Source organism: Temnothorax nylanderi, unplaced genomic scaffold (assembly GCF_030848795.1).
Source record: "Temnothorax nylanderi isolate EJ_2023f unplaced genomic scaffold, tnyl_v1.0 TNYL_tig0547_pilon, whole genome shotgun sequence".
NCBI classification, from domain to species: domain Eukaryota; kingdom Metazoa; phylum Arthropoda; class Insecta; order Hymenoptera; family Formicidae; genus Temnothorax; species Temnothorax nylanderi.
The window spans coordinates 18712-32235 of record NW_027249609.1 but is presented as its reverse complement, the minus strand read 5'-3'; the positions used below and the strand labels follow the sequence as shown (position 1 = coordinate 32235).

General features: G+C 46.3%; 1 protein-coding gene and 1 pseudogene across 1 annotated transcript; both read right to left on the bottom strand.

Moving 5' to 3' along the window:
- Window positions 1–7517: 7517 nt before the first annotated feature.
- On the bottom strand, window positions 7518–8207 carry LOC139783827 (uncharacterized). Its single transcript, XM_071722980.1, has 2 exons — window positions 8045–8207; window positions 7518–8011 (listed from the first exon to the last, which is right to left on the bottom strand). Exons 1-2 carry the CDS (start codon window positions 8205–8207, stop codon window positions 7518–7520), a joined length of 657 nt encoding a protein of 218 aa, XP_071579081.1.
- An 877-nt stretch (window positions 8208–9084) lies between these two features.
- Window positions 9085–10241, bottom strand: LOC139783826 (uncharacterized; annotated as a pseudogene).
- Window positions 10242–13524: the final 3283 nt, after the last annotated feature.

Below are 13524 nucleotides of genomic sequence, written 5' to 3'. Positions count from 1 at the left end.
GACGACTACGAAACAAAAATGTCGGATTCAAAATAGTAACTAAATGGCGCGTTTTGATTGGATACCCCATACCTACCCAGCGTCTGATTGGCTCTTCCGCCTAAAGTGTCCAGCGTCTTTTTGGGCCTGCACGTGGTGGACGACGCTGAAGTCACGCAGAAAAATAGCGGAAGAGTCGACCAGCGACATTTTGGCGGGAGCACGTGGTAGACGACGCTAAACTCTAAAAAGGTTATGATGCTAAGATGCCGAAAACGGAAAGTGGAATTTTTAAGAGCGTTTTGCCTCGAGGGGAGGGGAGAAACAGGAACGGACAGGTTCGGTTTGTGACGTGACACGTATATATTATTTTTAGAGAATAGTTTTCATGATTTATGACCGTGTTTTTTTTTAGGACTTGGGTCTGGACAAAGAGTTTTTGAAATAATCAAATACGTGAGATTTATTTCGTGGGAAAATGAGGGTGTAAAACAGGAACGGACAGGTTCGCTTTGTGACGTGATGCAACTATTTTAACGTAAAAGAAAAAGGAATGAATAAATGGACGGGAGGGGTTGAAGATACAAACAATGTTTATTACATAAAATAATACATTGATAAGAGGGAATAAGTATTTCTTTTAATTATTCTTAAAAGTACACGCCTGAATATGGCAGCATTCAGCGTGAAGTTTTACGCATGCGCTTTTATTATGAAGAAAAATGTTACGAAATAATTTTACAATCAAACGATCATTGCGCTCGCAATTGTCGCTAAACAGATTAAGAAACTGGCTGAGATTATAACCGCTACACATGAAATATAAAAATACACAGCAGTATTGTCCGCAAGTTTGAGAGAGCGTTCCTTGTAGCGTCACGGTGTTCCATCGATGCGTAGTGGAATTCCGACAAAGGCGTAAGAGGAATCTGGAGTCTAAAGGCGGTAGTCCGTAGCTATCGAAATACGTTCCTGCTCCTTGCTCGTCGATGTAAAAGGCGACCCAATGTTGCCGAGGCCGATCGTAATCGTCCGTGTTAGCGACGATGGCTGTCGACCTCGTCCACACCCTCGGCAGTCTGTCGGCAGGATAGACACCCGCATATCTGACACTGAGATGATGCAACGCTTGTAAGATTTCTAGCGAGTTCATTTTTTACACAGCGAGGTGGTGATCGCACGAGAAGAATTATTTGTATAATTTCGGAGTTTACCTTTTTTGGAGTTGTCGCACTAGTGTTCTTGGATGGTGACGGGCGTATCGGCAAGTTATTGAAGATGTATTTTTTTCTTACGCCCGCTATTGAATAATAGGCTTTTGCTACTCCTCCTCCCTCTTTCTCTTCTGTCTCGTTATTTTTTGCCACTGTTTTATTTTTATAGCGATGTCACCGTCGGTTTTTTTATCTTCGTCGTCGCTTGTGTCCAAATTTACGTGTGAGAGATTAGTATCGTAGCTCGAGTCGATGCTGTTGCTGCTACTACTGCTGCTGCTGCTGCTACATTCGCTGTTGTCTTGCAAGACTATCCAGCGTTTCAATTTAAAAGCGTTACGTAACGCACTAACAATTTTGTCCGTAGTCGAAACACGAAATCCGTGATGTGAGCAGCGTTGTCTGTACTCTCGGGCCTCCGATAAACTTTTGAACGGTGGAGAAATTTTTTCCAGATCATATATGTTTCTGGAATGTAGTTGACTCAAGTAACGAGCCTTTTCCACGCCTCTGCAGTAGATGTAGCGCACTTGTCGCGTAATTTCTCGCAGAAGTAGCGTGAAACATTTGAGATCGGTTTCACCATCGAACCACTCGATTCCATGATAATTTCGCGAAAGCCAGTTATTCTCACGTCTTGTCTTTTCGGGTAGATCGTCAAATGGATAGGGTGGCGACATAATCCAGTGTCCGGCGATCGCCGCGTTAATCGCGACAACTGCGACTTCTTTCGGAATAAACTTTCCGTTGACATCACGGAAACCTTGTATATCGATGGCCAGATCCATAGTTCAAAATGCACTCTTTATTTTTTCAAGCGAAGCGTCGACGTTCGTGTCTTGAGTGAAACTGAATCTCTCTCTTTTCGCAGGACTTTACGCAGGAAAATGGCGATGGGTAAAATATGTAGTGGTGGAAGTAAAAATAAAGTATGTACCGTAAAGCTGTGAAATATTATTTGTCGACATTTGTCATTTAACCGGCAAAGTCGACGATGATTTGTCGAGTGGAGTCGATTTCTAGAACATTATCGAACTCGGCGTAAACGATACAATTAACGGTTGTGGTAAGTGCTTTTTCAAATCGCACTTCTAGTCGTAAACTGCCATGTTTCACAAGATTCTAATGGCCGGCACAATTGGCGGATAAGTCGGGTGTAAGATCAAAGGCGAAAAATGTGAATCCTTCGGTGTAATCTTCTCTGCTTATAGAATTACCCTCGTTCAAAAAGTGTATGCTGGTTCCCGAAAAGAGAGTGTGATAAGCTTCGACGTAGAGTGGCTCGTCTTTCGAGAAGCTCGGCTGTAACGGTCTACTGGGAATTTGTATACCGTCGGCGTACAGCGAAAAGAAATTTATACCATAATTTTTTAAATTAAACGGGTTTAATTTTCTATCGCCGTTGAACGCTCTGTTATCGACAAAACCGACTATTAGCCGTTTCGGCAGTTGACCGAGTATTACATTGTCTATCGATTCTCCTACGAGACCCGCGTGAATCGTAAATGTTTTAACTTCGACTCTCGTAAGGGGATATTTGGCGGTAGTTTTACTCGACATTCTCACATGCGCGAGTAAAATGCCAGGGCTTATTTTTGCTCTTCTCACGAGCAGACTGGCGTCTAGAATGCGTATTTTCGACGTCGAAGTATTTTCCATAAGGCAAAACAAATCCTTCGAACGAACGAGTCTCATTCTAACCTCCACACCGTTAATTAAAAATTTATCTTGATTGAAAACGTCGCAATGAAGATGACCTATGAGATCTAGCGCATGTCCCTCGTGAATGTAACGAGCGCGTCTCACGAGGTCAGATGGGAAGTTTTTGCGGGTGAAGAATAATTTAACAACGCCTCTATGTACGCGCGGTACGCGTAGGCGTTGTTTGGGGGCGAGACGAGCTTTTGATTGAAATATACGTCGATTTGATTAAACATGGAATGTAGTAAATGATTTACAGGGCCTACTTTGAACGCACTTCCGCCTGGTGTACTTGTTTCGCCGTCGCCACCGCCGCCTGCTAGGGGAGAAGTTTCTACGCGTATGCGAAGACTCAACATGGTGTGCGTGAGGTCCAGGTAGTCTTCCCCGTGACCGGGTATGACGAATTCTATAGGCGCGTCGTCCCCGAGGGAAGTTAAGGGTTCGTAATAGATCCATTGCAAGCTCTCGATACTAGTTTGAGTGGGTGGCAATGAGAAGAAATCGAGCTCGCTCTTTAAACACTCGCTTGAGTGAGTGTGAAGAAAAGACATGCTTATCCTCCTCCTCTGCTCCTTGAATTCTTGGTTCGTGCGCGCGCGACGATTAAGAGAATATGTCGGATACGCTGCGTTTCTTGACGCTAACTCGACGACGACGTTGTCTCGTAGTGGTAGATGACTTTCTATTTACAGCACGAGTCTTCTTTTTCTTCGATGATTTTTTGATCGTTATTCTCTTCCTCTTGCTCTTTGACGATTTTCTTTTGTCCGTTTGAGGACGACGACGATGTGTACGAACCGCGACGCGACTGTAGTGATTGCCGAAGGGGAACTGAAACGCTGGATTTTTTGCGGTTACTTTATACCCCGATCCCTTCATCATGCTGCTTATCTTCTCCTGGGCTTTTCTTTTAAGATTTCCACTCGATTCCTTGAGGCGAGTTTTGACCTCCTTCAACGGTGTATTATTTTTGACATCTTTCATCACATTAATACCCGCGCGTAAAGCTTCTTTACCGACCGCTCGCGCACCTCTACTTAGGAAAGGCAGCACCTTTCTGAATAATCCTCCGAGAAAACTACCGATTCCATGACCTCGTTGATAGGGTGCTCCGACGAAAACTCGTGGAATTCCTCCGCCTCGTTCACTCTGATGTGAATCGTAATATTCGTAGTCCATGGCTCTAAATTTAATTTTTATATTTTTCAACGACGACACACCGCGTTGTTACTGGAAACGTCTAAAATGCAATGTCACCGTCAGCGTCCCGGATTCGAATGGTATATTTTTTCCAAGTTGATCTTTTATATCTATTTCAATCGTGCGGAAATTTGTTTGGCGTAATGGAATATAATGCAACGGAGAGAAATGTTTTACCTAATTCGTCCCGTAAGCCTCCACGTGATTATAGCGGTATGTCTCGACCGGCACTATTCGGAGAAGAGGAGTTTGCACGTCACCTGTTACATAAGGCTCACGAATATCGCAATAAACGAACATTTTATCTGGAATACCGCGCTGCAAACTACAAGGTTCACGACTATAGAAACTTGTTTCGCGTACATCTTTATTTTCGTTAAAAAAACAAAATTTAATATAATCCGCAGTAAACACTTTTTTGGAAATAGGATAAATTGCGTTGAGCCTGGCATATAAATCGCCATAGTATTCGGGAATATTGAGAAGAGCATGACCTAAACCGAGTATTTGTAGAAGAGTATCGGAAACGCTCATATGATGTATCGAATCGCATTCACTTGCGTTACAGGTAATGCTGATGAAGATTTTTCCTTCAGTCTTCTCATGCTGATTCAAATAAAAGTGCGAGTCAGCTTGTTTGCACGCGGCATTAATCGCCGAGATAAGTTCTCTGGTATTTTTGTAAAGACCGTAGGATATTGTGCCTTTCCTCGCCAGCTGTGCTTCTTTCTCTCCCGGTTTAGTATCGAAGAAGAAGATTTCATGTTCAAGATATCGCAAGTGTGAAAGAGTACTGGGAAATTGAATCTCGCTAAGCGCTACTTCCCATTCGCCGTGTAAGTGTACAGTTTGAGGTAATTCCGTAACGAATGACGAGGTTCTATTTTCTGGGAAATAGCGCATGCTGCTATTGCTCGGAAGAACCATGAGAAATTGGTCGTCCTTCATCTTGAAGAAGAGAAGTTAAATTCGAAGCAGGGATCCAAGTGTCGAACTTGTTGGGATAACCGCGCCAGCTAACTAACACCTGTTTATTAGCGCCGCGTCCCCTGGTCTTTATCACGCGATCGACGATAAACTCTTCTTCCCGCAAGTTTTTCTCAACTCTAGCTAATTCCTGTTCGTAAAAAATACCGTCTATGACCTCATCCGCTAAATCGCTCAGTTCGTACCGCGTGGTTTTCGCCACTCGAGAACGCGGTGAATTCGAAATATCTCTTCACTCCACCTCGCCTCGTATCCTTTCTCGAAGGTAGCTTTTGTTCTACTGACGCGAACGAGATCTCCGACGCTGTATTTAGCTTTTCGTGCGCGTTCCATCTTTTCGCTTTTCCTCCATCGCCGAACTATATTTTTGCGCGCGACACGAGCGTTTTCTCTCGTAACGACAGCCGGCTGCATTCTGATGGAGGAATGACGGGTGTGATTGTAAGCGCTTACGATATCCTGCAAAATATCGACATAGCGCCGCGTATTTTTATGCGTAAAATAGCGCCACATTCGCTCCTTCAACGTTCTGTTGAAGCGCTCGGCGACGGCAGCTTTGATATCCGGATTACGGGCTACGCGAAAACGAATGTCGTTTTCTTCCAGAAACTTTTGCAACGGACGCCCGATAAATTCTTTACCTTTGTCCGTTTGTAAGTATACCGGTACGCGCCCGTCGCTTCTCGAGAGCACGCGCTGGAAAGCCGTCGTCACGTGCTTACTCGTTTTGTCTCGTAGCGGTTCTACCCAGGCATATTTACTAAGTACGTCTATAATCACCAGAAGATACGAATATCCGTCGTTGTAACTTTTGAGATTTCGGAGCTCGATCAAATCGGCCTCCCACAGATCGTCGATATTCGTCACGGTGTAATGCAACCGTGGAAATTTTCTGCGCGATGGACGATGCAACGTGTAAGCGTCTTGAGTTTCGAGCCAACGCGTGACTTCGTTACGGGAGAAATTCGGTTTAGCGGCGCGCGTCAGATTATCCGTTGCCGAATGGCCCGCGTAATGTCGCGGATCGTAGTAGAAGTTTTCAAGTTCCGTCATTTCTGTTTACTCCAATCGAGTAAGCGTCTTTTCTTCGCCTGTTGCGAATCAACGGTACTTATCGGTGTCTCTGTCGGTGTGGGACTCCTGGGAGGCTGAAATGTCGTGATATTCAAAGAACTAGCCGTTATTAATTCCTTATTTTTCACTAGTACCGAGGGGACGTTTAAGACGCGAAGTAATCGTGAGAACTGAAGTCTCCCCGTTGCTTTCACGGTTTTTCTTTTGCGCATAGCCTCGTTTATCAGGTCGTCGATATTCGAATCTTTTATAACGCTACCGTCTATAGTCACGACTCCATCTTCGTTCCAGCTAATTCTACTCGGAACTGCTTTATCGAACAAATACTTTAACAGTAAGCGAGCATTCGCGCGATAAGTTTTTGGTACGCTATCCAGTATTCTTTTAGTGCTTTTCGTCATATCAAAATTACGTTCGTTCGACGTGACGGCAGCGGCAGCGGCGGCTGCGACGTCATTTTTCGCCATAATACCGTTAGAGTGTGAAGCCGATTCGAGATCGCACGTTGTCGTCGTTTCGTAGTCGTCGTCGTCGTCGTTGACGTCACGGACCTCGCGAATATCGTTGTCCGCATTTTTGTCCTCTTCATCGTTGCGCGCGTCCCGATTTCGCTTTCGCGCTACACGAACAAAGTGAAGATATCGCCAAAGTGCCTCTTTATATTTTTTCCATTTTTCCCCGACGTCGAGTGGCAAGGGTAAATTAAGAATGTGACTCATCTCCGCATCGAGTCGCGATAGGGGTTTTCCAGGTGTACGCACGGAAATATTGGCGTTCTCCGAATTTTCGCTGTTTTCCATCGTTCGTTCGCTACCGACGGCAAACGCAGTGGGGAGCGATTGCTGCGATAATTGGCGCTGCATTCTTTCGAGATTTTCCGTAGTGATCAAAACCATCTTCTTTGCCCTTTCCATTACGCACGTTTTAATCACTACCACCGATAATCCGCGACAGTAAGGCGACTAATATAGGTCCGATAATATAGGGTAAGAATCCACCTCGTTGTACCAATAGCTTTCTTTTAGCCTTTAAATTACTGCATTTTGACGCGATGCGTCGCAGTGTTGCTTTGTATTTGTTCAATCGATTTTTTTCACGTCGCTCGAGCGGCACGTTACCTTTGAGCGTGTTGAAAACGCATTCGCAGATACACGGTATTAATTTATCGTCAGCGGTCCGTAAGAAGGTCGCGCGTTGATTTTTATTCAAATACAACAACGCTTCGAGAAGACAGGTATTTTTCTTTCCGATCGAGCGTCTGGCGTTTTTCGTCGCTGTGTCTGATTTCGCGTTATTTTCTTTCTTTTCCATCGCGAGAAAATTACACGACTGACCAGTGTGAGCGCTAGTGCGCGTCTTTTATACGTAACCGTTGGAAAATGATCTACGCGGTACATAGACGAAATGTGCCGTATCCTCGGGAAAGATGGACGTTCGAAATCGATATTCGTCCGGAGTCGATTGTTTCAGATCGAGTAGTAGATACCCGTGCGGCCTCGACGTGGCGTCGTAGTATGCCTCTTCTAGAAACTTTGGATCTTTGGGAAAGACTTGACGCGCTAAATGACGAATTTGCGCACGATCGCGAGGATTCTTGAAAACCACGATGTAATTTGCATTGAGCGATATATCGCGTTGCCCGCGACTCTGATGAAAAAGATTTTGCGAGAAGAGAATTACGCTGAGATTCTTATGATGACTGCCTTTGGTAAAGAGATCCACGATCGCGTCGCTCGATGACGATTCTCTCATAAGATCGTCGATTATCACCAATTTAGGGGAAAGCGGATCGGCGGAATAATCTTCCGGACGTGGCAATCCCTCGCGAAATTCAATTATATTTTTCTTCGGCACTGCTTCCTCGCGCGCGTCGTATTGTAATTGACGATAAGCCTCCTGCCACTCCGCGTAATAAAACAAAACTCTCTCGAAACGTACGTCGGATATGTGAGATAATTGTCGGAGAAAGGTTTTCACGAAGATCGTCTTCCCGCAACCGGTGGGTCCACACACGATCGACGTCCAGGGATGTTTCCAGCGCACGTCCATTTTGCGAAATGATTGACTTGAATTCCGCGCGTGACTTCAAAAAAAATAATTTGAGGAGAGGGGCGGGGGGAATAAGGTAATCAACGGCGGCGGCGGCGAACGCGCGCACCAGCGTGCCCCCGCAAACGCTCGCGCGAGCGAACATCACCGCGGCCGTCGATCAGCTGATTCGCGCGCCGCGGTGGGCATAAGCTTATCCATGTCTTAGCTTATTACGTTTCCGCAGCGAGAGCATCGCGATCGACGAGCTTGTACACGATGCTCCGAGCGGAGGATAAAAATTGTGACAGAAAAAATAAGCGCAGGGGAAAAGGTGGGGGAAATTATATGATACAACTATTTACGCTTTAAATGTAAAAATATTTTATTTTTCAGAGATTTTCTGAGGAAAGAAAACATAAATTTTTAAAAATTTTATATTTAAACACACAGAATATATTTACATATTGCTACATTATATTTTTAGTTACATATGTACAAAATTCCATTTACACTTACAACTATTTTTACAAAATTAAAAACTATTTACAATATAATATGAGAACATTTTTTTACCCTAATGTGGCAGAAAACTCGTTAGCCTAACTTAACAATAAAGAAGAAGAAGAAGAAGGAGAAAAAGTTATTCACTCCACGTAACCGTACGGAAGTGAATAACGATTATTGATAAATCTACGTTTTACCAATACCGGTGCACACGTTTTCGTTTCTTCGCGAGTTATAATTTCGTGAAACGCGGTGCGCCGAATTGCACTAAAACGCAGATTTATTGCCGTCCCCGCCGACGACGTTCTCCTCCTCCTCCCTCTTCCTCTCCTCTACCCTCTCTCTCTCTCTCTTTGTATTATTAAGTTTTTAATACTAATGAAATTTACAACTAAAGAATTCCTATAAGTTAAAGTAATACCTTTTACTTTACACGACTCTACGGTACGTCCGTCCGGTGTACGAACAATATAAGCGTAGAATTTTGGCCCACTTGACACGAACGACTCGATATAGCTGCCGCGGCCGTAGCTCTCGAGTTCGTCCGTCATGTCGCCGAGGAAGTTACCGGTACGCGGTTTGTACTCGTTCGAATCGCCTGTACTTAAATATATACAAGAGTCGGTATCGTAATATAAAACACGCCTATCTAATGCTTCTAAATATTCGTATAGTTTTAAGCGCGCTTGTGCCGTCGTGTACGCCGCGATCATGACATTTGTCAACGGGGAAGCCACGACGGCCTCTTCTCGTAGCCGCCACAAAGCATATATCACCTCGTCCTTGACGGGTAATATGTCGATTATCTCGTGCTCGGAACTCGTGAGCAAAGTCATGAAACGCTGACAAGATTCACGACCTCGGTCTTAGGCAAATTGGTTCGCTGGCCGAATTTCCCCCAGAAAGAATTTAAACAGAGTTTCGCGACCGAGCGCAGGCCAGGATTCCGGGCGATATTGTCCTTATCGAGAACAACACCCTCGGTTTCTGCGTATTCCCGCAGGTATCGTTCTTTCGTCTCGTGATCATGGCAATCGCTCGGCCACCCACTAGCTTCTTGTTTTAATTTTAAAAATGTATTTATGTATTCGGCGAACAAACCGCCCTGCCGAGTACCGGGGTCATATCGCGCAACTTTATATTGCCATATTTCGCTCACATTTGTCACGCGATATCCCTTCTCGACGGCTTTGCGCAATTCGACGGATACCCAAGTACCCGAATTCACGATCGGCGGGGTTATCGTGAGTGCACGCGGCCTGCGAGAACGTTTCGCAGCAACTACGGCATAACGCAAACAATAATTTTCCGCGTACGCGATATGGGAGTACCGGGTAAAAAAGATCGCGCGGTGGAAGTACCCCGAATTTCGCGTCGGGTGGCGATGTTTCCCGTGCGTCCTCCGTAAAACGCGTCGTGGGGATCGAGAGGCGCGTGTTTCAGTAATGGATGATTTTCTAGATAATCTTTCATCGCCTGATTTTCGCGCAACTCACGGTCGAAAGCGCACTCCCACATCTCCGTCACGAGGTTCTTCGGAGACGACATGTCATCGCGAGTGTTCGTTCGTAGCGCACGTCGATCGTGTCCTCGCGATTCGCGGCCGAAGGCATTCTATCGCGATTCACTTGAAAACATGTGGGACATCCGTGCCAAAAGCAACCGTGAAATTGTAGTACGTAACGTCGCGTCTTGTTGTCGTCGTCGTCGTCATTAGTCGGCGTCTCGTAATATCCGTCAACACGCGTGCCGTAGTAGGTATAGTAGGCCGATTCCACCCCGGGGCAATGAGGGGGGTGAGGGAGGGGGGTATCGGGTTTCGCGGGGGGGTGAGGAGGAGGGGGGCGGGGTATCGGGTTACACAAGGGTATCGGGTTTCGGGGGGGTGAGGGGGAGGGAGAGCGGGCGGGGTATCGGGTTACACAAGGGTATCGGATTACGAGGGGGTGAGGGGGAGGGGGGGGTATCGGGTTACACAATGGTATCGGATTACGAGGGGGTGAGGGGGAGGGGGGGTGACCTTGACATACCACCAGAATGACTCACCGGGATGACTCACCGGGATGACTCACCAGGATGACTCACCGGGATGACTCACCGGGATGACTCACCGGGATGACTCACCGGGATGACTCACCGGGATGACTCACCCGCGTTCGAGTTCGCATTCGCGGTCGCGCCGCGGGTCCGCGCGGGGGGTCCGCGTCGCGCCGCGGGTCCGCGCCGCACCGCGTCGCGCCACGGGTCCGCGCGGGGGGTCCGCGTCGCGCCGCGGGTCCGCGCGGGGGGGTCCGCGTCGCGCCGCGGTTCCGCGTGGGGTCCGCGTGGGGGTGCGCGGTCGCGCCGCGTATATATATCTAGCTTCTATCAGCATTGTAGATAGTAAATCATATATTTACACGCCGCGGGAAATCCTACCTTAGCAGGGCGGCGAATCTCTACAAACTCGCTACGCGGTTCGCGTAGGCAATCAGCGCTTCGTCCACGAAGAGAGATCGGTCCCCCGTCAGGCGGAAGAGGTCTTCCCGCGCGCGGCCAGGCGCGATTATCGTGCCGAAAAACGGAAGCCGGGGCGCGGGAGGAGCGCCTTCAAACGTCTCTATAGCGTCTTCAAACTGGGGAGCATCGGGCCCCCCCAAAATTTCACTGTCTTCTATGTCTTTAGGTATAAAAGGTTCGCGCGGAGACATCACAAAATCACAGAACACGTCCGAACACGCGTTCGTACACAAAAAAACTCGTAAAAAAACACGTGTACCACTTTGCGCTGACTCGATGCGACTGAATTCAATGACGGTTGCAGAACGGAGAAGTCGCCAGAGAAAAAAATATAATGGCGGTGTATAAAACTGATAGCAATACGTCTCGCATTACACCTGCGAGCGTAGACGTCCGCTGGAGCATCGACGCCTTGCTTCTATGTTATGATATGCGATATTTGATTGTAAAATTCAAGCAGCCGGAGTTTTGGTGGACGTTGCATATACGGCTCGAATAGAAATGCGCGCGAAGAAATTATAGTATGATTTATACTTAAAAAACAATCTATCTACGCAGTACGTAAAAGACAAAGGAAGAAATGACGTCATCGGGACGATGATCTACCCGATAACGCGTCGAACCTGTCGGAACATGTTCGTCGTAAACAACATTTTTCTAGAAAAAGGGGGTGTTATCGCGCGTAGACTAAACAATTTCGCGCTATTTTTTTACGACGCAGTACGCGAGACAAAGGAAAAGATCTTTCAAAAATCAGTTGGAGCGAGAGAGATAGCAAAGGGTATATAACAAGGGATGAAGCGCGTCGAGCCGCAGTAGTGAGATTTGAAAGCTATACATCGATCGAAAAGTAACGCGGTTTCTTCGTTATTGTATGGTCGAACATTATCATGTGCAAGTGCTCTGTAAAAGAGATTCTTTTATCGCTCAGTCGCAAAGATGTTCGTCCTGCTGTCGAGACCGTTGGACATTCGCGATTTTAGCGCCGAACAGCTGCAATTCGTGCCAAAAGCCGTTCTGTTGCAAATGTGCGGCGATCACATTCACTACGTGTGGGACAAACTTCCGGAGCATATAAAGGCGGATTTGGAGGTTCAGACCTATCGTCGCTGTGACGAACACTGGAATCAACCGTGGCAGCAAACGCACATCGACGGTCCCGCTCCGATGATTAAGGATTGCGGCGAATGTCAACAAAAATAAAAACATTAGCTTTCACGACGTGAACATTTTTCTATTTTTTCTCATAACAGTGAGCAAGAAGAAAAGACGCTTGACAATAATCACTCGTGGTCACCGGTCTATAAGAGTGGAATCGATAAAAGCAAAGACTTTCCATACTATTGCGGCCATTATGGTGACCATTTAATAGATAATATAGCCAATAATTTGCGTGAAGAAGATCGAGGAGGAAAATCGACGGATGTGCAACGAATATCATTGGTACAGTTTGTTCGCGATCGAGAACTCGGGATACGCGGAACCGATAAACGCATCGTTAGACAAGGAGTTGTTATCGATACCGATAGGTATCCTTATGACTGGAAGTCTAACATAAGACGGAAAATATACATACAGGTGCGAAACGAGGAAAAAGAAGATGAAGATCGTCTAGTTCGTGATGGTTTTCTTAACATTAAACCTGACTTTAAGTCGGAGTATGAGGAGTATCGCTATTGGGCGACTAGAGTTATTCATGGGATAAGAAGACGCTTAGACGATCTGCTCATTCACATTCACACAGGCACTGGGAAGTGCGTCGAAGTGGTGGCGAGGTACAATCTGTGTATGCAACGCTATTACCATTCCGTCGATCATAAGGTAAACGGTCCTAATAATGCATTGATTCAAAGAACTCTTAAACGTGAACTTATTGATTCTAATAATTGGCACTGTGATGTCCCTTTCTTCAGTCTTCATGAATATATGTTGGAACACTATCGCGTTCAATATGCCTATCGACATTGTCCAGCGTGCCGTCGACGCGTGTGCAAGTGCCCCTTCGAAGAGTGTGACGTAATCGACAATTCTACAATATGGAATGTGCGTCGAATTCGTATTGATGAACAACCTGAATCTGATGAACAACCTGAATCTGAATAGATGAAACATGGGGCAATTCGAGCAAACCGAACGCGATCTGTTGGAGCTGTCCGACCAAGTCGCTACCTTGAGTGAATATTTTACATGGGCGCTCCAATGTGCGGAAGTCGTCGAGCAGCTCAAAGAAGGCTGTCGTGCCAAACGTCCGCGGCTCTCGATCGGGCGGAGGCAAAAGTTGGTTGCCAGAATCGCGCGACTTGAGGGTGCGAAGACGCAATTGGAAAGACAA